This window comes from Sus scrofa, chromosome X (assembly GCF_054392235.1).
Source record: "Sus scrofa isolate SSC_HxYL_T2T_F1_AM1 chromosome X, Sscrofa_HxYL_maternal_Yorkshire_Landrace_v2.0, whole genome shotgun sequence".
Taxonomy (NCBI): domain Eukaryota; kingdom Metazoa; phylum Chordata; class Mammalia; order Artiodactyla; family Suidae; genus Sus; species Sus scrofa.
In genome coordinates this window covers 67,288,299-67,310,497 of record NC_139401.1, presented here as the reverse complement: position 1 = coordinate 67,310,497, position 22,199 = coordinate 67,288,299, and the positions used below count along the sequence as shown (strand labels likewise).

Here is a 22,199-nt window from a genome sequence, read left to right as displayed (position 1 = left end):
CATTGCTGGAGTCCAGCTCCAGCAGCCAGGGATGCGCACCCTGTCGGAGATGGACGGTGTCGGCGAATGCACACGGAGACAGCCTCTCTGTCTTTTTCAGAGTGCTGGACTGCTCAAATTTTATTGGCATAGATGATTGTTTATACAGACAGTTTTCAATTACACCACAATGTTAAAAGTACACCTGAAGGTCAAGTTCTAAAGGTTAACTCCCAGATTATGCTTCCTAAAAGGCTACAGACATAAGGATCTGGCATTCACAAGTCTTGTTTTTAGATTAGTGCTTATCTTCAAAGCGTCATGGCAGGACAGTATGAGAACATCAACTTCAGTTAGCTATCACTTAAAAGTTTCTAAATTCAAGGACAATTCTCATAACTAGGTTTTTTTGACCATGAATAATATATGTCTAACTTTTACTTCTAAAGCTTACAGTATAACCAGTTAGTTTTTAATTAAACACTATGTTTTTAATTAAATTGGATTTGAATAGGGAAAAGTCCCTCAGGATTAAATTTTTATATTATTGTTGTAATTTTGTTAAATCACAAATCACCACAGGAAAGAATGGAAAATAAGAATAGTAAGCACATAACAGGAAAGACTGAGGAAAAACTGAATAACAAATAAAACAACAGGAAAGACTAGGTCACCCGGGAAACAATCCATGTTCTCCGGCGCAAACATGGAAATTGTTTTCCCGGGAAAGCCCCAATTCTTCCCCATCAACATCAACATGAGAGCCGTGTAATCTAAGGCCTGCCCTCGGATTGCACCGCACAGGCAGGCTTCGGCCTGCCCTCGGTTTTTCACCGTACAGGCAGGCTTTTATCCTGACCAGAAGCCCACCTTCGGCTTGCACCGTTCAGGTGAGCTCCCTTCCTTGGTTAGGAACCTGCCATCAGGTTTGGTTTTTTTTTTTTTTTTTTTTTTTTTCTTGCTGTCAGGCAAGGTCCCTTCCTCGAGTCCCCCATCTCCTCCTTTTTTATTTTTTAAAACGAAGGCATGAAGTTCAGTTGAAAGTTGTCGAACATTACGACCTATAAGTTTAAAGAGGACTGGGAGGGACAGCAAGAGTAGAATTAGAAGTAAGGCAGACACAGCAAGATTAATGAGCATAGAAGAGATTTGTGACCCACAAAACTGTTTATACTATTAAATAAGTCTGATGTTACATTTTGAGCACTGAAGGCTTGTTCCCCCTGATTTATATCCATTATTTCCTGATGTAATTTAGAAATACCCAATCCAAAGTCAGTGATTCCAAACTCCTTCGAGATGATTTTTAATTTTATTCCAGGTGTAACGGGACTCATTTACCTGGAGAGGGGTAACACAAAACCATTTAAGATCTGAATGGCAACGAAGAGCCAATTTCCTGTTCCACTGCCATAACTGCTTCTTCCAAAGCATCAACCTTGTCATTTAATTTTTTATCAATAATCTCTTGTGTAGTTAAATCTAAAGTAATATTTCCAGATAATTGATCAGCAAAAGTTGCAGTATATACTTGTTTTGTAAGAGCAACAGCCAATATAGTTAAAGAAGTAATTATAGAAATCAAGGCAGTAATTCCTAGTATAAGAGCAGCAACAAATCGTTTGGTTTTAGTTAACTGATTATTAAGCAGGTGTAATGCTCTTAATCCCTGATTATCATACCAACCACTAGTAATGTTTACAGGAATCATTACATATGGAGGCTGTTTTACAATAAGCATAAACTTATAATTACCAATATTAGAACTAATACAATTTGTCAAGGTACACTTATCACATGAGTAGTATAAATACTTTCCTTTTTACGAATTTTTACATCAACAGATTTTAAAAGGAGAAAAGCATAAGGAGTTTGTAAGCAAGCTTTTACGAAATAAGTATCTTTATGATCAGGTCTATGTAAAATCACGGGTCTTAAGGCAACAATAGTTTTCCAGAGGTGAGGTTGAATCTTGTGTCGATTTTTATATTTACTTATTTATTGGTCTTTTTGCCATTTCTTGGGCCGCTCCCACGGTACATGGAGGTTCCCAGGCTAGGGGTCGAATCGGAGCTGTAGCCACCTGCCTACGCCAGAGCCACAGCAACGCGGGATCCGAGCCGCATCTGCAACCTACACCACAGCTCACGGCAGCGCCAGATCCTTAACCCACTGAGCAAGGGCAGGGACCGAACCCGCAACCTCATGGTTCCTAGTCGGATTCATTAACCGCTGTGCCACGACGGGAACTCCTTGTGTCGATTTTTAAATGAAGCAGTAAGAGTAGGGGGCACCCATCCATAGTTACTAATTTTATTTAAAGCGATGGGTCTAGGTACATGGCTATCATCCCATCGACATTTATCTTTGTTTTTATTTAGATAAACATGATAATCTATTTGTGGATCTGAAATATGCCATCCATATACTTGTTAATGACCTAAAGATTGCCATCCATGTATTTGTGAATGACCTAAAGACCAAGGTGCCACCACATCTGTTTCAGGCTTAGTAGAATTATACAAACAATGTTTCCAAGGTGGATATCAATTTCATCCCAAACTCTTTGAGACCTAGAGTCTTCAGACCATGGTGTACAACTAGGATCATTTAAAGGATGGCTAAGGTAGTGAGGTTGGTAATTTACAGTTTGAAATGGGTAGCTATAAACATTACTAGGCTCAGCTCCAGGGCTAAGAAGTAACAATGACCAACAATGATGAGTTTTGGGACCTTTTCCAACAGGTAACGCACCTATAGAAACCATACCTGCTGTTTGAGTAGGTATACAGCCAGGAACGTTAGTCGGTCCAGGACCAAAGGAGTTAACGGCAAAGCAAAACAAATCGGCAATGCATGAGAACTCCCACGAACTGGGTAATTAGATGAACTGGCAGTAGTAATTTCAAAAGGAGGGGGAGGAAGTCCAGGTCCCCCCAACAGGTCAGACTGATTTGTGTGTACTTTAATCATCTTATTATCCCAAGTAACAGACTGAAAACTGGGCGGGTTAGGAAAAAACGCCCAATACGAACGAGCAGAAACATTATTTGTTTGACAAGCAAAAACTGCAAGCATAGCAATGAACATAGTCGTAGGATTTGAATGTTGATTTTGAGCTCTCACCAACCCCTCAGCATTTTTAGCAAATCTCTCTATCTGGCCGCAGGTAGGCAGGTGAGCAGCGGCAGCGCATGCCAATCTCACAGAGCGACCGGGTCGTTGTCGTCGTGGCCGGCGGTTGAGATTTAAATGTCTCAGCCATGTAGAAAGGAGTCCCTCCACTCGTTTATTTTGGGGTTCCTCTTCTTCGGTGTCTTTAACGTGGCACCTCATCCCTGACGGATGTGGTGGTGGTATGTCTAATCAACCGATCTGGTATCCAGATGGGTGATGTAGTATCCTGAGGAAAAACACAAGCAAAACCTCTCCCGAAAGTTAGACGAACATCTGGGCCTTTCCACTGACCGCTTAAAACATCTTTCCATTTAACCATTGGTCTGGGTAAGGCATCTGTACTCCAATGTCTATATACACTGGAGAATGTCCTAAAGAATCCACATTTAAATAATTGATTACAAACATAGCATGACAACACATGATGAGGAGAATTACATTTAAATTCCCCTTTCTGTAATTTAGTAATATGATTTTTTAATGTCTGATGTGCTCTTTCTACAACTGCCTGCCCTTGAGGATTATATGGAATTCCAGTTGTATGCGAAATTTGAAATTTTATACAAAAATCAGCAAAGGATTTTGAGGTATAAGCTGGACCATTGTCTGTTTTTAAATTTTTAGGCATACCCAAGATAGAAAAACAGAAAAATAAATGTTGAATTACATCTTTAAAAGCTTCTCCCGTTCTAGCCGAAGCCAAAATTACATGAGAGAAAGTATCCACAGTCACATGCACATAAGCCAATTTTCCAAAAGGAGGGATATGGGTTACATCCATCTGCCACAAGTTATTAGCTCCGGGACCACGGGGATTAACCCCTGATTTTGGAACAGAAAAGGTTTAAGGACAAACACCACAATTTTTTACAACTTGTCTGGCAGCTTCCCTTGTGATGTCAAACTGTAATCTCAAGGCAGAAGCATTTTGATGATGAATAGCATGTAAATGGGTTGCCTCTTTTATCTTTCTCTGTTATTAGCAAGACTAACTTTGTTAATTGGTCCACTTTAGCATTTCCTTCGTGGAGAGGACCAGGCAATTGAGAATGAGCCCGAATATGTCCAATGAAAAATGACTCCGTTCTATGGTGAATAAGTTTTTGTAACTCTGTTAATAAGGAAGAAATTGAAGTTTTATGTATTGGTATAACTGCGGTTTCAATATGAGGAAACAACCCCACAATATACTTTGAATCTGAGTACAAATTAAACTTTTGGTTTTTTAGTAATAGAAATGCCTGTATAACTGCTTTTAATTCTGCCCTCTGAGCAGACTTTTCTTCTGTTTGAAAACGTATCAGTTCCTTTTGGTTAATTACCACAGAGGCATTTCCATTAGATGACCCATTTGTAAAAACCAAGGCTGCATTTCCAAGAGGTTTTTTACAACACCGGACAGGAAAAATAATATTGTGTTCTTTAAGAAATTGTAATAGTGGATTTTTTGGCAAGTGATAAGAAATTTGTCCTGAAAAACCTGTTAGAGCAATTTGCCAATCCTCATCCTCCTGTAGGAGGGTTTCAAACTGTTGTTTATTATAAGGTATGACAATTTCATGACAGTCTTTACCGAACAATTCTCTGCTTCTTTTTCGCCCTTTAGCTATTAGGGCAGCTGTTTGAAAAGGATAAGAAGCCAGGACCTTTTTAGGAGTTGCTGGTAAATAAATCCATTCTAAAGGTTCATGCTGCCACAAACAGGCCATAGGAGAATATGATGTTTTAAGAATAATTAAACTCCATGGCCTATTATAATCCAATCTCATTAACTGACAGTTTGACATTGCCAATTCCACCTCTTTTAATGCAGCATTGGCCTCAGGGGTCAGAGTCCTAGAAGAATTTGGGTTAGAAGCTCCCTGTAGTAATTGAAACAAAGGCAACAATTGAGCAGTAGTCAATTTTAAATATGGTCTAATCCAGTTAATGTCTCCCAGCAGTTTTTGAAAATCATTAAGGGTATTTAAATGATCTTTTCTTAGTTGTAAAGGTTGATGGGTAACTGTTTCACTATTTAGAATTCTACCCAAATAGGTAAATAGAGGCTGAACTTGTATTTTTTCCAGAGCCACTATTAATCTGTAATCCGTAAGGGCCTGTACTGTTTTTGCTAGCAATTGTTGTAAAACTTCTAGATCTGAATGGGCAAGCAAAATATCATCCATATAATGAATAAGATAAAGGTCAGGATGATTTTGTCTAACAGTACATAAGGCCTCATCAACAAATTTTTGACAAAGTGTTGGACTGTTTTTCATGCCTTGTGGAAGCACTTTCCACTGATATCTTTGGTAAGGTCTCTAGATTTTCAGAAGTTAGACTAAACGCAAATCTCTTACAATCCTCCTGATGTAAAGGAATAGTAAAGAAACAGTCCTGAAGATCAATTATTATGATATTATAATCTTTTGGTATAGCCACTGGAGAAGGGAGTCCAGGCTGTAAAGCCCCCATAGTCTCCATAGTGGCATTAATCACCCTTAAATCCTGAAGTAACCTCCACTTAACCAGATTTCTTTTTTATAACAAAAATTGGAATATTCCAAGGACTAGTAGAAGGTTCAACATGCCCTGCCTGTAACTGTTCCAAAATTAATTGTTCAGGTGTCTAATTTTTCTGAAGTTAAAGGCCATTGTTTCACCCAGACTGGATTGTCATTTTTCCAGATTATAGGGACAGCAGCTTGAGAAACAATGGCCCAAGTTATAAATTTTGGGAGCCAATTCCTGTTCTTTTTTCTCTTTTACCACTATGGGCTCTTTCTGTCCTTTTTCATTTTTTCCCATTCCTTTATCTGGGTTGTATTTCATCTGAAGCATTTGATAAGAAACCTTGTCATTGGGACTATACAGTAGCATTCCCATTTGTGTTAAAACATCCCTTCTCCATAAAGAGAAAGGTATGGATGGAATTACGTAAGGACAAAACGTTCCTTTGTTCTCTCCATCGTCCCAAGACAGTATTTGAGAGCTTTTTGCCACATTAGGAGCTTGATCAATTCCTATAACAGATGTGTTAGGCAAATGAGTTGGCCAGGAGGAAGGCCAATCTTTACCAGCAATATAGGACACATCTATCTGCCCCTGTATCTATAAGTCCTTTAATAACAACCCCTTGAACTTTTAAATCTTTAAATGGCCTTCGGGTAGAAATTTCTTGTACCCGGAAGGCTAAGTCACTTGATCCAAATCCTTGATCTTCGGGGGGGGGGGGGGCGGCACTGGGCACTGTTAACAGAAGAACCCATAACATGGTTAAGGTAGCAAAACAATTTGTGCAATCCTCTGTCCCTTATGGAATTGTACAGTTTTTGAAGAAGGACTCAACATAACTTTAATTTCTCCAGTAAAATCTGAATTTACAACTCCTGGAATAACAGAAACTCCTTGTAGAGACATGGAGCTTCTTCCTAAAATAATGCCTACCACCCCTTCAGGTAAGGGGCCTTTTACATCAGTAGGAATAGTAACAGTAGGCATAACTGGAGTTAATATTGCTGTGGTGTTGGAACAGAGGTCCAATCCTGCACTTCCTGGTGTTGCTCGGAAAAGCTCTGAGATGGGAGGAAGGGTATGAATGGATCCATTGTCTGCCGGCCCCCTACTGTTGACTGGGGCCGGGATGGCTGGCCCCTCACCCCGTTTCCCAAAGGCTCGGTTACATTAGGATAATCTGATGGCATCAGAGGAGTTCCATTTTTATGATATTTAGATTTACAATCTTTTGCCCAATGAAAACCCTTCAGACACCGGGGACATAAAGTCTTTGCAGGGCCATTAGACCCCACAGGTTTTGTTTGAGGCATCTGAAAACTTTTCAAGGGACAATCCCTGCTAAAATGACCTGACTGCTGACAAGTACAACACATTCCTGATGGAGGTTTAGAAGGCCTTTTAGGATTATTTACACCTTGAACAAAGTGAGAATGTTTCCCCTTTTAACGCTGCTGCCAAAGCCACTCCTTGAATATGCTGGACTGTCATCAGCACATTGTCTAATAAAATCTGACATAGAGCCGTCTTTTTAATAGGCCTCAGAAGTGACTGGCAAGTAGAATTAGCATTTTCAAAAGCCAATTGCTTAAATTGTTGCAGTACTTTCATTGGAAACAACCCTCTGAACAGTAGTCATTAATCTAGCAACAAAATCCTCATAGGCCTCATTAGCCTTTTGTTTAACCTCAGATAAGGCAGAAGTAGAGGTGGACTCTCCTCCAGGTGGAAGAGCCCACCATGCAGCAATAGCGGCATCATTTGTTTAAATGCCTCTTCTGGAAGAGGTTATCTGATTGGTTAATTGAGACCACCCCCCAGACCCCGTTAACATATTAAAATCAATTTTATTAAGACATTTCTCTTTTTATTTTTTTGTGCAATTTGAAAAGTCAAATCCTCAAATTCAGCCTTCCATAATAAATAATTTCCTCCGGAAAGGCAACTTTTAGTAATTTGTACCCAATCATGAGGGGTCATCCACTAATTTGCCACAGAATCAAGAAGGGTTAGCGTATAAGGAGCTAATGGTCCATATTGAGCACAAGCAGTTTTAAGTTCTTTAAGCAGTTTATAAGGTACAGGATTCCACTGAGGAAGTCCCTCCTCTTTATCTTGGCTTCCCAGAGGACCATAAGTTACTGGAAAACATAAAGAAAAAATCAAGATCTCCCTTTTCTTCAGCCTCCCTTTTTGTCTTTGAAAGGCCTGATTTAAGATGAATTCCAGGGCCTATGGGAGGCTGTTCACCAGAGAGAAAGGCCCTCAGATAAGGTGTTTTCTCCACTGGTGTAGGAGGTGGAGGCTTTTTAAGAAGCTAAAATTTTTAGTAGATGTTTTTGGGAAAGACTCATCTCTTTCCAATCTATTCCTTTCATACCTCCTTTCTTCCTCTTCTAGCTCCTGCTGCTCCTCGGGATCTAACCATTTTTCTTCCTCATCTTTAGCCATTATAACAGCAGTGGGACCAGGAGATCAAGGTCTTGGTGACAAGTGAGTCCTTTCATCAGATTCTACAAAATGCTTAGTCATTTTTGTAGCCTCATGTTGAGGATACAATGCATCTCTAATCATATTCCATAATGCAAAAGTGTCCACAGGCATGTTTTCAGGACAGTGTAAGGAATAATAAGTTTTTAATTTCTCACCTACCTTTGTCCATGTCTGTAAGTTAACAGTGCCCTCCTCTGGAAACCACGGACATTGCTCCTGCACAAAGTGCAAGAATCTAGCAATTTGAGAGTTGGTAACCTTCACAACTCTTTTGTTTAACGTATGTAACAAAATATCAATAAATAAACTCTTTCTTTGGATTCTTTCAATTCCGTATGACCCCTGGTCTTTATACCTAGAGATTACTCACCCCTTCTCTCCATGCCTATCTCTACAGGGGGGCTCTAGAAACCCTAGGTGAGATCCTAACCGTCCGGATACTTACTTTTAAATGATTACCCCTTCAGGTCCCTGTTCGGACGCCACTTGCCAGAGTCCAGCTCCAGCAGCCAGGGATGCGCACCCTGTCGGAGATGGACGGTGTCGGCGAATGCACACGGAGACAGCCTCTCTGTCTTTTTCAGAGTGCTGGACTGCTCAAATTTTATTGGCATAGATGATTGTTTATACAGACAGTTTTCAATTACACCACAATGTTAAAAGTACACCTGAAGGTCAAGTTCTAAAGGTTAACTCCCAGATTATGCTTCCTAAAAGGCTACAGACATAAGGATCTGGCATTCACAAGTCTTGTTTTTAGATTAGTGCTTATCTTCAAAGCGTCATGGCAGGACAGTATGAGAACATCAACTTCAGTTAGCTATCACTTAAAAGTTTCTAAATTCAAGGACAATTCTCATAACTAGGTTTTTTTGACCATGAATAATATATGTCTAACTTTTACTTCTAAAGCTTACAGTATAACCAGTTAGTTTTTAATTAAACACTATGTTTTTAATTAAATTGGATTTGAATAGGGAAAAGTCCCTCAGGATTAAATTTTTATATTATTGTTGTAATTTTGTTAAATCACAAATCACCACAGGAAAGAATGGAAAATAAGAATAGTAAGCACATAACAGGAAAGACTGAGGAAAAACTGAATAACAAATAAAACAACAGGAAAGACTAGGTCACCCGGGAAACAATCCATGTTCTCCGGCGCAAACATGGAAATTGTTTTCCCGGGAAAGCCCCAATTCTTCCCCATCAACATCAACATGAGAGCCGTGTAATCTAAGGCCTGCCCTCGGATTGCACCGCACAGGCAGGCTTCGGCCTGCCCTCGGTTTTTCACCGTACAGGCAGGCTTTTATCCTGACCAGAAGCCCACCTTCGGCTTGCACCGTTCAGGTGAGCTCCCTTCCTTGGTTAGGAACCTGCCATCAGGTTTGGTTTTTTTTTTTTTTTTTTTTTCTTGCTGTCAGGCAAGGTCCCTTCCTTGAGTCCCTGCATCTCCTCGGCTCCCCGCAAATCATGTTTTCAATTGTTTTCAAAAAAATAAAGATTAAAAAGTAGTAAATCAAAACACTAGAATCAGATCATTTCCTATTTGAGTCTTATGCTTTAAATGCCTTCCTTCCCCTGACCCCCAAGTGGCCTATAGCAGAAACTTTGAATTATCTTCACAGCCATTTCTCTCACTAGGTCTTCTTACCTTCTTACCTCTGGCTAAAATCCAAGGAGCCTCTTTTTCTTCTCCAGCCTTTAATTTAGGAGTTAGTGGCCCCAGCCTCAATACCTTGCATCCCATTCAGGAATGCACAATGTATATGTTAATAGAAATCCTTAAAAACTCCATATATTTACATTCTAACCACACCTCACCACTGCTTTTCAAAAGACCATTTCACAGCTTCTTAGCAGAAACGATCTCCTTGAGCACTGGGATGTTATAAACCATTTCAGATTACTTCAAGGAAGGTTATTTTTGGTTTCATAAAGTGAAGTCTGGTAGTTAAGATGCTAGTATCAGATAGTTATCGATTACTATATGTCAGGCACTGTACTAAGCCTGTATTATCTCATTTAGTACTCACAACTATCATTCTTCTGAATAAGAAAACTGATGCACATCCAAGGTCACACAAACGAGATGGAGCTGTTGAATTCTTAAGCTCATACTCATCACTATGCTATGCTACAAACTGTGTAACTAAACTCATCTTGACTTTAGACTTTAAAATCCAAAAAAAACTTAGTAGCGTGTCACCTAACCTCTTAGCTTCAGCTTCCTCATCTGTAAGATGGGAGATAACATCTACTGCACAGGGCTAGTTATTTTAAAAATATTTAAAAATCATGTAAGCAGCAGTCACTTGTTCCTGCTAGCCAACACTACCTCTATTTCTGCATGTGGTTGGTGGGTGCTTCAGTTAGACAAACGGCATCAATTACATTCTTCCCCTGATCTTCTGGATTCTAGCAAAAAAATCACTTTTACAACCAAACTACCTACCTTTTTGTGTAATAAATGTCTCCATAATGCTAATATTTATAATCTTTCCAGTTTATTATTTCTCAAGCAGGTATTCAACGGTGACCACTAATATTGTATAAATCACCTGAAACAGTGCCCACAAAATACCAAGTACTCAATAAATATTGCCCCTATTATGTACTTCTGATGATGACCATTGATATAATTTGGAAATACATGCAGACATCCGAGTAATAAATTCACTGCACCCCTAACCATTGGGCCTCCGAGAAGAGAAGAAAGCATAAAACCACCAGTGAGGATTTCTATCTATTTGCCCTCATGGACTTCCTGAGAGAAAATATGTATTGTTGTTATTAGAAAGACGGGGCTATTAGGCACACCTAAAACAAGATTTGCACAAATCTTGTTCAGGTACAGGACCAAACACTACATCACACATATTTGAAATCTAAAAAAATGTTCCCTTAATTTTCAGGAAAAGGATCAACTTCTTAAGTGCAGACTGTGGGAGTAAATCTAGAAAAAAATCTACCAGACTGAGGTGGATGCCTGGATGTGGACCTGTTAAAAGCTGTAGGGAGGACTGGCATGGTAAGGTCCTTTCCTAAAGAGTCTCTTAGGACCTTCATTTAGTAACAAGAAAAGTTGGACAAAGACACACTATAAATCTAGCCGATACTCTCCCTCATTAGAGTTGCCAAATTTATCAAATAAAAAAAAATATGCTACAGTTAAGTTTGAGTTTCAGATTCTTAAAAAAATGAATGATTTTTAGTGTAAGTCCCATGCAACGTATTCTAAAAGAGAATCTGTGGCCTAAATGAAGTTCAAATCTAACGGGATGTCCTGTAATCTGGCAACGCTACACCTACCTCTACTTCGACTGAAGATAGCAAAGTACCTCCCAGTCCTAACCTCGACTTCTCTGTTAACACAAAGAAAGGTGTCAGCTTATGACAATCATTTTCCCAAACGGAAAATACCCACCAGGAAATCCGTAAAAATCATCTTTAAAAAGTGGTGTCATAAACGGGTCGAGTAGCTAGGCAACAAGACTAAAAAAAAAAAAAAAAAATTAAAAATAAAAAAAATTAAAAGGCCTCTGGGAACCTGCCGAGGAAAAGCGGCGGGGGCTGGACTAGCAGATGAACTTCCCAGCTAAGAGTTTTGACAAAGAAACATCGCTGGGGTGGGGGTGGGGGGGCGCCCACTTTCTCCTTCGGAATTAATGGCCTCGCGAGGCCGAGAGGAGGAGCGCCCGACAAAGCGCCTCCTCCTCCTCCTCCAGCCTCGACCTCAGGGCTTTCGGATAATAGACCCCACACCCTCAGGCCCAGAGCGGCTGAAGAGCCGGGAAACTTACTGACGGGGCTCAGATTCCAAAATGAGCCGCACAAAGAAACTGGGAGAGAAGAGAAACGAGAGCCAGGTTAAAGCAGAAGGCTAGGCCAGTGGAGAGCTATGGGCCCCCGCGGGTGGGCTGAGGAAGCCGTGTGGCGGCGGGGACAAGGCCTCAAGGGGCCTCGGAACGATCGGCCCACCTCCCTCCAACCCCAGCCTCGCCCTCGCCTCTTCCTTCACCGATTGTCGCAAGAAATCGTACTCTCCTCTCAAACAAGTACTAAGTCGTCCCCAAACTCACCCTCTACCGACTGTTTTCTCCTCAGAGTAACGGCGACGCTACACGGCCTCTACCGTCCCGAGAAAAGAGCGCGCGACCGCCGGAAACGAGACGACGGAGCTCGGTGCCTCCCTAGGGGTACAAAGTGGCGTTCCCGATTGGGTATCTTACCTGCCAATCAACGTTCATCTCCAGAGGCGGAATCGTTTCTCCACCATTTCTTCGATCTTATTGGCTACCGAATGCGAAAGACTTGAGTTCGTGTGAACGACAGATGGGGACAAAGAGCGAGGCTTTGTACCGAATCCGCATGCGCAAACTGCGTCCGCTAGAGACGGAAAAGGAAGGGGGGAGGGGGGAAAGGGGGAGGGGGGTGGAGGGGTCGGAAGGAGAGCCATCAACGGCCTAACGGAAAGACTGAAAGACCAAGTGATGGGAGGGGGGAAAGGAGAAGGGAAAAAAGGGAGAGGAAAGTGCAAAGAGGGAGAGAGAAGGGGAGAAAATGTGCGCGTAGGCGTGCTCAGAGCACTGCGCCTGTGCAAGCAGCTGGAGTAACAATGTCATTGTATTTAGTGTAGTAGATCTAGCCTTTTCCTACTGAAATAATACCCCGCCATATTTCTTTTTTCACACTTCCTCATTAGGGCTTGCACTCTGACACTTCTTACTTAATCTGATTTTCCAGATGCTTCTGCTGCCAGGTTTACTCCTGAAGCCCAACTGAAATAGTCATCACTATGGTTATGGTTTTAGGAAAGGGTCGGGGAGGGGAGGGAGCCTCGATACTTTAGTCTCTTCGTGATTACACAGAATTGTAACCAGCACCCTCATTTCCATGGTAACCAGGGAACCCAGCAGTCCAAATATCACCATTGTTCCCTATGATTTACAGAGAGATTCAACAGGTGTCGTCATTGCCATGGATACACTGTAGACCTCCAGATCAGACTGACTCTCTATTTCATAGTATGCCAATTAGGGAATCACCTTCATTTTTCAGTAATGCCTAACTAGCCCTGTGGTTAATAAAGGGCTACAAGGCTCAACTGATAGTTGTTTACAGTTAATTACCACTAATTAACTCACACTAAAGGTTTGGGGTGTCCTGACTGGTGCCACCTTAGGTAGGGACACAGTGAACTAGACCTACACTGTCTAGAACCTTCTGCAATGATAGAAATGTTCTATATCTGTTCTGTTCAACATAGTAGCTACTGGCCATATGCGGCCATTGAGAACTTGAAATAGGATTAGTGCGACTGAAGAACTGAATCCTCAATTCCACTTTATTTTGTTTTATTTTATTTATTTATTTATTTTTGGTCTTTCTATCTTTTTAGGGCCGAACCCGCGGCACATGGAGGTTCCCAGGCTAGGAGTCCAATCGGAGCTGTTGCTGCCAGCCACAGCCACAGCCACACCAGATCTGAGCCGCGTCTGCGACCTACACCACAGCTCACCGCAATGCCGAATCCTTGACCTGCTGATCAAGTCCAGGGATCAAACCTGCAACCTCATGGTTCCTAGTCGAATTTGCTTCCACTGTGCCACGATGGGAACGCCCTCCATTTCATTTTAATTAACTAAAATGTAAATAGTCACATGTGGCTAGTGGCTACCATATTGGATATATATCTAGACCAATGGTTCCCAAACTTTTTGAGAATAAATAACACCTTTGTTATGAAAAAAGAAATATTACCTCTGTTCTGAAAAAGGCATTTTCCCCTGCTTACGGAAAAAAAAATTTTTTAAACCCAAGAGTGAAAAGGAAAAAAGTCTCTTCCTCTGTTCTTCCTAGTGGTTATAATTATAACTATATTCTGGCATTTCTATTTTCTATGTTTGTACTGTCCTGATCAAAGTTTATACAAGTAGGATTAAGTTATATGTACTTTTCTGAGTATATACTTTCTCACTTAAAAAAACACTGTAGGAGTTCTCTTGTGGCATAAAGGGTTAAGAATCCAGCATTGCCACTGCAGTGGCTCAGGTGTCTGTTGTGGCATAGGTTAGATCCCTGGCCCAGGAACTTCTACATGCCTCAGTCCCAACCAAAGAAGAAAAAAAGAAAAAACTTCAGCTATCTTTCTACATAAAGCAAAAAAGATCTAGGAGGACTCAGTATCAAATGTAGACTCCTGAATGATGGCTTTTAGTGTCTGTTGAGTGAAAAAATACATAGTTACTAAAAGGCTACTATGGATTCAATAACATTTTAATGAATTGATACATTGTTAATCACCCCAGCTGTTTACAAGATTGGAAAACTAGAACAACAAATTAAAAGAAAAATTCTTGTACTTTGTCTCTCTCCTCAAAGCAATCACAATGTAAGCAGAGAAATGTTAATATGAACAAGCAATTTCAATACTGTAGACCAATAATAGTATCATATTAGGGGTAATGGCAGCACAGCTCTCCTGAGTGGATCAGGAATGGCTTCACAGAAAAAAACGCCTTTGAATTGGGTCTTAAATAAAAGGTTGAAGTCAGACAGATCAGTGTGCAAAGGGTCAAAGACAGAATGACCTATGTTTAGGAAATTTGTCACGGCCGAAGAAAAGTGGAGAGGCCGAGTGACAGGAAATTAGGTTATAGAGATAGACACAGGCCAAAAAATTAAGAACCTGTGCCATGCTTAGAAGTTTTTACTTTAACCTATAGGTGATGGAAAGAGATTGGAGGATTTTTAAAAAGTAACTTACGGAGTTCCTATTGTGGCTCAGCAGTAACAAACCCGAATAGTATACATGAGGATGCACATTCAATCCCTGGCCTCGCTCAGTGGGTTAAGCGTCTGGTGTTGCCATGAGCTATGGTGTAGGCCAGCAGCTGGAGCTCTGATTCAACCCCTAGCCTGGGAACTTCCATATGCTGTAGGTGCAGCCCTAAAAAGACAAAAAAATAAATAAATAAATAATAAAACAAGACTTACCTCCATTGTATATTAAAAAAATTTCCCCATCTTAAGACCCTTAACTTAATCACATCTGCAAAGTTCTACCTTGTTGCCATATAAGGTAACATTGACAGGCTCCAGGAACTAGAACATGGATATCTTTGGGGGTGGGGGGGCATTATTCAGCTTACTAGGATCACCCCAGCAACAGTGTATAGAAAAGATTGGAGGAGATAAGCTAGAAGATAAGGACACCAGTTAGAATACAATCATAAGGAGTTCCCATTGTGGCTCAGTGGGTTAAGAACCGGACTAGTATCCATGAGAATTCGGGTTAAATCCCTGGCCTCATTCAGTGGGTTAAGGATCCAGCATTGCCTCAAGCCACAGCTCAGATCTGGTGTCGCTATGGCTGTGGTATAGGCTGGCAACTGCAGCAACAATTCGACCCCTAGCATGGGAACTTCCATATGCCAAAGTGTGGCCCTAAAAAGAAAAAAAGAAAAAAAAAAGAATATAATCGTAATAATTTCAGGTGAAATATGAAGGCAGCCTGAACTAAGACAGTGGTTGCAGAGTCAGAGAAGAGGAAACAAAATCTAAATATTTAAAAAGTGAAATCAAGGAAATTTAATTAAATGTAGGGGCTAAGGAGTAGAAGACTAGAATGATTCACAGGTTTCCGGTTTGGGTGACTGGTTGTCTGGTTGTGCTACTAACTGGAATAGGAAATAGAAGAGGCAGAGCACTGTTGGAGGGAAAGCCAATCAGTGCAGTTTTGGTCAAGTTGAGCATAGGATGAGAGGAACCAGACAAGCAACAGAGGAAAAGCATCAAAGCAAGGCTCTGAGATGACCGGCATCCTCACGGAGACTATGTCAGGTTCTTAACCTGCTGAGCCACAATGGGAATTCCTCAATTTTTTCTAATTATCATTATCAATCACATAATAGTTATTGAATACTTTCAAGATATTAAACATAATAACATGGGGCTTTTCAGTATTAAGGATGATTTCCATCCTCAATAAATTACCAAGTAACTAGATAAGTAGGTAACATCAATCAAAAAAAAAAAAAAAAAAAGTGAGGGAGTTCCCATCCTGACTCAGCAGTAATGAATGCCACCAGGATCCATGAGGATGTGGATTCGATCCCTGTCCTCACTCAGTGGTTTAAGGATCTGGCGTTGCTGTGGCTGTGGTGTAGGCTGGCAGCTGTAACTCTAATTCAACCCCTAGCCTGGGAACTTCCATAGGGTGCAGCCCTGAAAAGAAAAAAAAAAGCGAATGGCCTAGTGTGCAGGATTCTGTCTCAAGAACTATAAGGGGATACCACCTGTATTCAACATTATACTGGAGGTTCTAGCCACGGAAATTGGCAAGAAAAAGAAATGAAAGCTATCCAAAATCGAAAGGAAGAGGTAAAACTACTACTTAAAAATGACATGATCTTATATATAGAAAATCCTAAGGAATCCATTACAAAAATGATTAGAATGAACAAGTTCAGCAGGGTTGCAGGTTACAAGATCAATTTACAAATGTCAATCATATTCCTATACACTCGCAGTGAGCAGTTTGAAAATGAAATTAAGAAACAATTCTATTTAGGAGTTCCTGTCGTGGCGCAGCAGAAACAAATCTGACTAGGGACCCTGGCCTCCCTCAGTGGGTTAAGGATCTGGCATTGCCGTGAGCTGTGGTGTAGGTTGCAGACACGGCTAGCGATCCAGAGTTACTGCGGCTGTGGCGCAGGCTGGCAGGTGTAGCTCTGATTCGACCCCTAGCCTGGGAACATCCATATGCCGGGGGTGTGACCCTAAAAAAAAAGACAAAAAGACAAGGAAAAAAAAAAGAAACAATTCTATTTATAATAACATGAAAAAGAATAAAGTGCTTAGGGACAAATTTAACAAAAGAAGAGCAAAACATACTATGAAAACATAAAACATTGTTGAAAGAAATTCAGGAAGATCTAAATAAATGGACTTTGATTAATCAGACAACAAGTGTTAGCAAGGATGTAGAGAAACTGGAACTCTGGTTTTGGGAATATAAACTAGTGCAGCTACTTTTGGAAGACATTTTAACAGCTTCTCAAACAACTGAACACAGAAGTTTGCGCTGTGGCCCAGTGGATCATCAGCGTACCTGGAGCCCTGGGACACAGGTTCATTCCCTGGCTCCTCTCAGTGGGTTAAGAATGCAGTGTTGCCATGAGCTGTGGTAGAGGCTGCAGATGGGGCTTGGATACTGTGTTGCTGTGGCTGTGGCTGTGGCTGTGGCATAGGCCAGTAGCTGCAGCTCCAGTGTTGACACTTAGCCTGTCACAGATGCGGCCCTAAAATAAGTAAATAAATAAAAATTTAAAAAATAAAAAAACAAATTTTTATAGCAGCAGCATTCATAATAGCCAAAAGGGACATCAACCGATGAGTGGTTAAACAAATATGATATATCTACATCTGGTATATATATATATCCAGATGTAGATATATTATGCAAGGTGCTACAAAATGGATGCACCTTGAAAACATTATGCTAAGTGAAAAAAGCCAGTCACAAAAGACCATATATTATATGATTTCATTTATATGAAATATCCAGAATAGGGGAATCTATGGAGAAAGTAGAATTGTGCTTATATAAGGCCTTGGGAGATAGGGAGAAGGGGGAAGATAACAAATGGGCACAAGATTTCTTTTAAAAATGAAGAAGAAAATGTAAAATCAACTATAGTAATTAATGGTTGCACATATCTGTGAATACACTAAAACACATTAAGTTGTATACTTTTTTTTTTTTTTTTTCTTCTTGCTTTTTAGGGCTGCACCTGCGGCATATGGAAATTCCTAGGCTAGAAGTTGAATCAGAGCTGCAGCTGCCGGCCTGTGCCTCAGCCACAGCAATGCCAGATCCAAGCCACATCTGTGACCTGCACCACAGCTTGTGGCAATGCCAGATCCTTTAACCTGCTGAGCAAGGCCAGGGACAGAACCTGAATCCTCATGGATACTAGTTGGGTTCTTAACCCACTGAGCTATGAAGTTGACCTTCTATGGATTAAATTAGATATGTTGCCTCCCAAGTTGGGAGAGATGTTTGGACAGGTCATAGTGAGTGCTAAAGAGTAGAATGCAGGGAGTTCCCTAGTGGTCTAGTGGTTAGGACTCTGTGCTTTCACTGCTGCAGCCCGGATCCTTAACTCACTGAGCGAGGCCAGGGATCGAACCCTCAACCTCATGGTTCCTAGTCAGATTCATTTCTGCTGCGCCAAGATGGGAACTCCAGGGTTTCGTGTTTTGTTTTGTTTTGTCTTTTTATGGCTGCACCTGAGGCATCTGGAAGTTCCCAGGCTAAGGGTCGAATTGGAGCTGTAGCTGCTGGCCTGTACCACAGCCACAGCAACTCAGGATCCAAGCTGTGTCTGCAACTTACACCACAGCTCCACAGAAAGGCTGGATCCCTAACCCACTGAGTGAGGCCAGGGATCGAACTCACATCTTCATGGATACTAGTCAGGTTCATTACCACTGAGCCACAACAGGAACTCCTATTTGTAGAGTTTTTAATGTAAATAATTTACTGACTAATTGGTTATAATCAAGGCACACAGGTTTTTTTCCTGTGTGTTCATTTTGTTTGGTGGGGGGGGGGGCAATGGCATGCGTTCTCAGTTCCCAGACTAGGGACTGAACCTGGGCCGCAGTGGTGAAGGTGCCAAATATTAACCACCAGACCACCAGGGAATTCCCCTCATCTTTCTTTTTAGAGATAAGGATGAAGATTCCTTAGCTCTGCCTTTGCTCCCCCCTTGTTTCATTCTTCTCTCTTTCCTTATTAAACCTTGTATTACAGAAATATACTATGATTGAGTTCATTGAGGCTTCTTACCCGCCCCCTTATTCATCCAATAAATATTTCAGGGACTATGCTAGATGTTGGAGAGAGAGATGAGTTCCCTATTGTTGAGGCGCTCACAGCCTAGCATTTCCCCAAAGTCTCCCTAAATACATATTTCCTTTTCTTCATTCTAGGGTACTTTAGAATGGTATAAAACATTAACTAAGAATCCATGTTGTCAGAGTCAGTTCTAAAGAGTAAGTCTGGGAGTTCCCGTCGTGGCGCAGTGGTTAACGAATCCGACTAGGAACCATGAGGTTGCGGGTTTGGTCCCTGCCCTTGCTCAGTGGGTTAACGATCTGGCGTTGCCGTGAGCTGTGGTGTAGGTTGAAAACGCGGCTCGGATCCCGAGTTGCTGTGGCTCTGGTATAGGCCGGTGGCTACAGCTCCAATTGGACCCCTAGCCTGGGAACCTCCATATGCCGCGGGAGCGGCCCAAGAAATAGCAAAAAGACAAAAAATAATAATAATAATAAAAAAAAATAAAGAGTAAGTCTCAGAGTTCCCGTCATGGCTCAGTGATTAACGAATCCGACTAGGAACCATGAGGATGCGGGTTTGATCCCTGGCCTTGCTCAGTGGGTTAAGGATCCAGCATTGCCGTGAGCTGTGGTGTAGGTTGAAAACGTGCCTCGGATTTTATGTTGCTGTTGCTGTGGTGTAGGCCGGCAGCTGTAGCTCTGGTTAGACCCCTAGCCTGGGAACCTCCATATGCCACAGGAGCGGCCCAAGAAATGGCAAAAAGACAAAATAAATAAATAAAGAATAAGCCTCAGTCTAACCAAATGGCTACCAAACAGTTTGATCAAGTTATATGTAGTCTTGCCTGTCATAAAAAATGGTAAAAGTTTGACATACAGCAGTAGTTAGTTAAGCAAAGCATGACACATACAAATAATGGAATAATATACAGACATACAATTAGGTTACAGAACATACTGCACAAGATAATTCCGATTTTGTAAAAAAAAAAAAAAAAAAAGTAGGCAAAAGGAAAATAAAGGACTAGAAGGTAATACATCCAAAAGAGTTGTTGTTATCTCCAGGTATGATAGGTAGGATAAAGTGATCATTGCTTTCTTCTTCAAACTTTCTGTGCTTTCCCAAAACTTTACAGTGAACACTTACATTTTTGTAATGAGAAAAGTATTAATGTAATTAAAATGAAAGAGCTCTCATGAAGACAGGGGCTGCATTCTTACCTGTCTTATAGTGTTTACAGCACTTTAGGAGTGCTTTATAAATGGTGAAATGACAAGTGACAGAATTCAGTACTATGTCACAACTGTAACAAGGCTGAAAATGAGAGTGTTGAATTGCAGGCCACACTCTTACTCAACACCCTTCCCGTTGCCCCCCATCATTCTCTGTTAGAGCTTTTCATCTGTGGCTGATACATACTCGGACTTATCAATTGTGGGCACTTTTGGCTTACTAAAAGAGAAAATATGTATATATATTTATTTCAAGAACATGAAGGCTCCAGGGTATAAAGTCCCAAACTATTCATATACATCTATTATAATGGTAATATTAATAAGTACCCATTAAACACCTGCTATATATCAGGCAAGTGTACGTCTCACTTAATCTTTTTTTTTTTTTTTTTTCTTCTGGCCACCCAAGGCATATGGAAGTTCCCTGGCCAGAGATCGAGTCCAAGCCAGAGCTGCAACCTATGCCACAGCTACAGCAAGGCCAGATCCTTAACCCACTGTGCCATAGCAGGAACTCTACATCTCAATCTTAATAGCTATGAGGTATTATTTCCGGTATTTCTTTCCAGACTTTTTCTACATATATAGAATTTCTCTACAAAGTATTGTATTTTAACTCCTTTAAAAAATGTAACATTGGGAGTTCCCGTTGTAGCTCAGTGGGTTAAGAACTCAAGTAGTATCCATGAGGATACGGGTTAGATCCCTGGCCTTGCTCAGCAAGTTTAGGATCATATGTTGCCACAAGCTGCAGCATAGGCCGAAGATGTGGCTTGGATCATGAATAGACGTGGCTGCGGTATAGGCTGGCAGCTGCAGCTCAGATTCAACCCCTAGCCTGGGAACTTCCATATGCCGCAGGTGCTGCCCCAAAAAGAAAAAAAACATATTTTTTTAAAAAAGTGTAACATTATATCAAGGGCATTTTCCTGTATCATTTTAATAGATTTATTTTTTAGAGCAGTTTCAGGTTTGTAGCAAAATAGAGGTGAAAGTACGGAAAGTTCCCATATACTCCCTGCCCCACACCTCCTCCCTCCTTTACAGCCTCTCTTGAGGGATCAATATCCCCCACCAGTGTGGTACATTTGTTGCAATTGGTGGACCTACATTGATACATCATTATCATTCAAAGCTCATAGTTTAGGGAAGAGTTCACTTTTGGTATCCTACATTCTATGAGTTCTGACAAATGTATCATAACATGTGTTCATTACTATAGTATCATACAGAATAGTTTCACTGCCCAGAAATTCCTCTGCTCTGCCTCATTAGCTTTTTAAAAAATATTGTTGTTAATGACTACATCCACTGTATGAATATAACCAAAATTGATTTGCCCAACCTCCTACCGTACATTTAGATTGTTTTCTTATCTCTGTTTTAAAGATGAGAAAAATAAGACCTAGTGACTTGACAAGTGATGTATCCAAAATCAAATGGCTAAAAAGCAGGCAGAGTGGAGATTAGAATCCTGGTCTCCAGAGCTCACACACATTGCCTCTGAATACACACCATCAATGCCCCCTTTAGACTGTCTCCCCTCAACTTGAAACCAGGCATTCTCCACCACCAGAGAAGCCAGAGATCCAAGCATGTGTTGAGAAGGGCAGGCAATACAAAAGAACGAGGCGGCCCAACTGTGATGCAACAAAGTGAAAATCCAAAAGGAGGTAAAAGGACACAGAAATAACCAGAAGGTGGGAGATGGGTACACAGAATACTGGTTAAGGTAAAGAAAAGGCTGGGCTTGGAAAACCTGAATGGGAAAACTCTTGCTTTTATCTCTGTATATGGGAGAGAGCAAAGATAACCTCAAGGCCATGGGGGGAACAGGAAGGATAAGGTTTCTGGGAAAGTGAATGAGACAAGGGAGGATAAAACTCCCAAGGACTATAAGGCTAGGAAAGGCTTAGTATGGGAAAGAAGAAAGGCCCAGAGCAAGAGGCACGCCAGAGCAAGCACTG

At 41.0% G+C, this 22,199-nt stretch overlaps 1 protein-coding gene and 1 pseudogene across 31 annotated transcripts in view; both read right to left on the bottom strand.

Moving 5' to 3' along the window:
• Positions 1-22,199, bottom strand: part of NONO (non-POU domain containing octamer binding) — a 36,851-nt gene that overhangs the window by 13,879 nt on the left and 773 nt on the right. Inside the window, exons 1-6 of one of the 31 annotated variants that reach the window (XM_085006261.1) lie at positions 12,231-12,297; positions 11,952-11,990; positions 11,576-11,643; positions 8,591-8,669; positions 8,305-8,361; positions 3,106-3,382 (exon numbers count right to left, since the gene is read on the bottom strand). The exons of 1 other annotated variant lie outside the window; for it this stretch is intronic. In XM_085006261.1, the coding sequence (XP_084862387.1) occupies positions 3,106-3,315 (210 nt within the window). In that variant the 5' untranslated portion in view covers positions 3,316-3,382; positions 8,305-8,361; positions 8,591-8,669; ... (1 more) ...; positions 11,952-11,990; positions 12,231-12,297. Of the gene's footprint in view, positions 1-2,748; positions 6,792-8,304; positions 8,362-8,590; positions 8,670-11,575; positions 11,644-11,951; positions 11,991-12,230; positions 12,309-12,380; positions 12,627-14,917; positions 15,101-17,263; positions 17,454-22,199 lie in introns of those variants that run through there. 29 more of the 31 variants (XM_085006263.1, XM_085006252.1, XM_085006257.1 and 26 more) reach the window with 29 other exon arrangements.
• Positions 7,336-8,759, bottom strand: LOC146394642 (endogenous retrovirus group K member 5 Gag polyprotein-like; annotated as a pseudogene).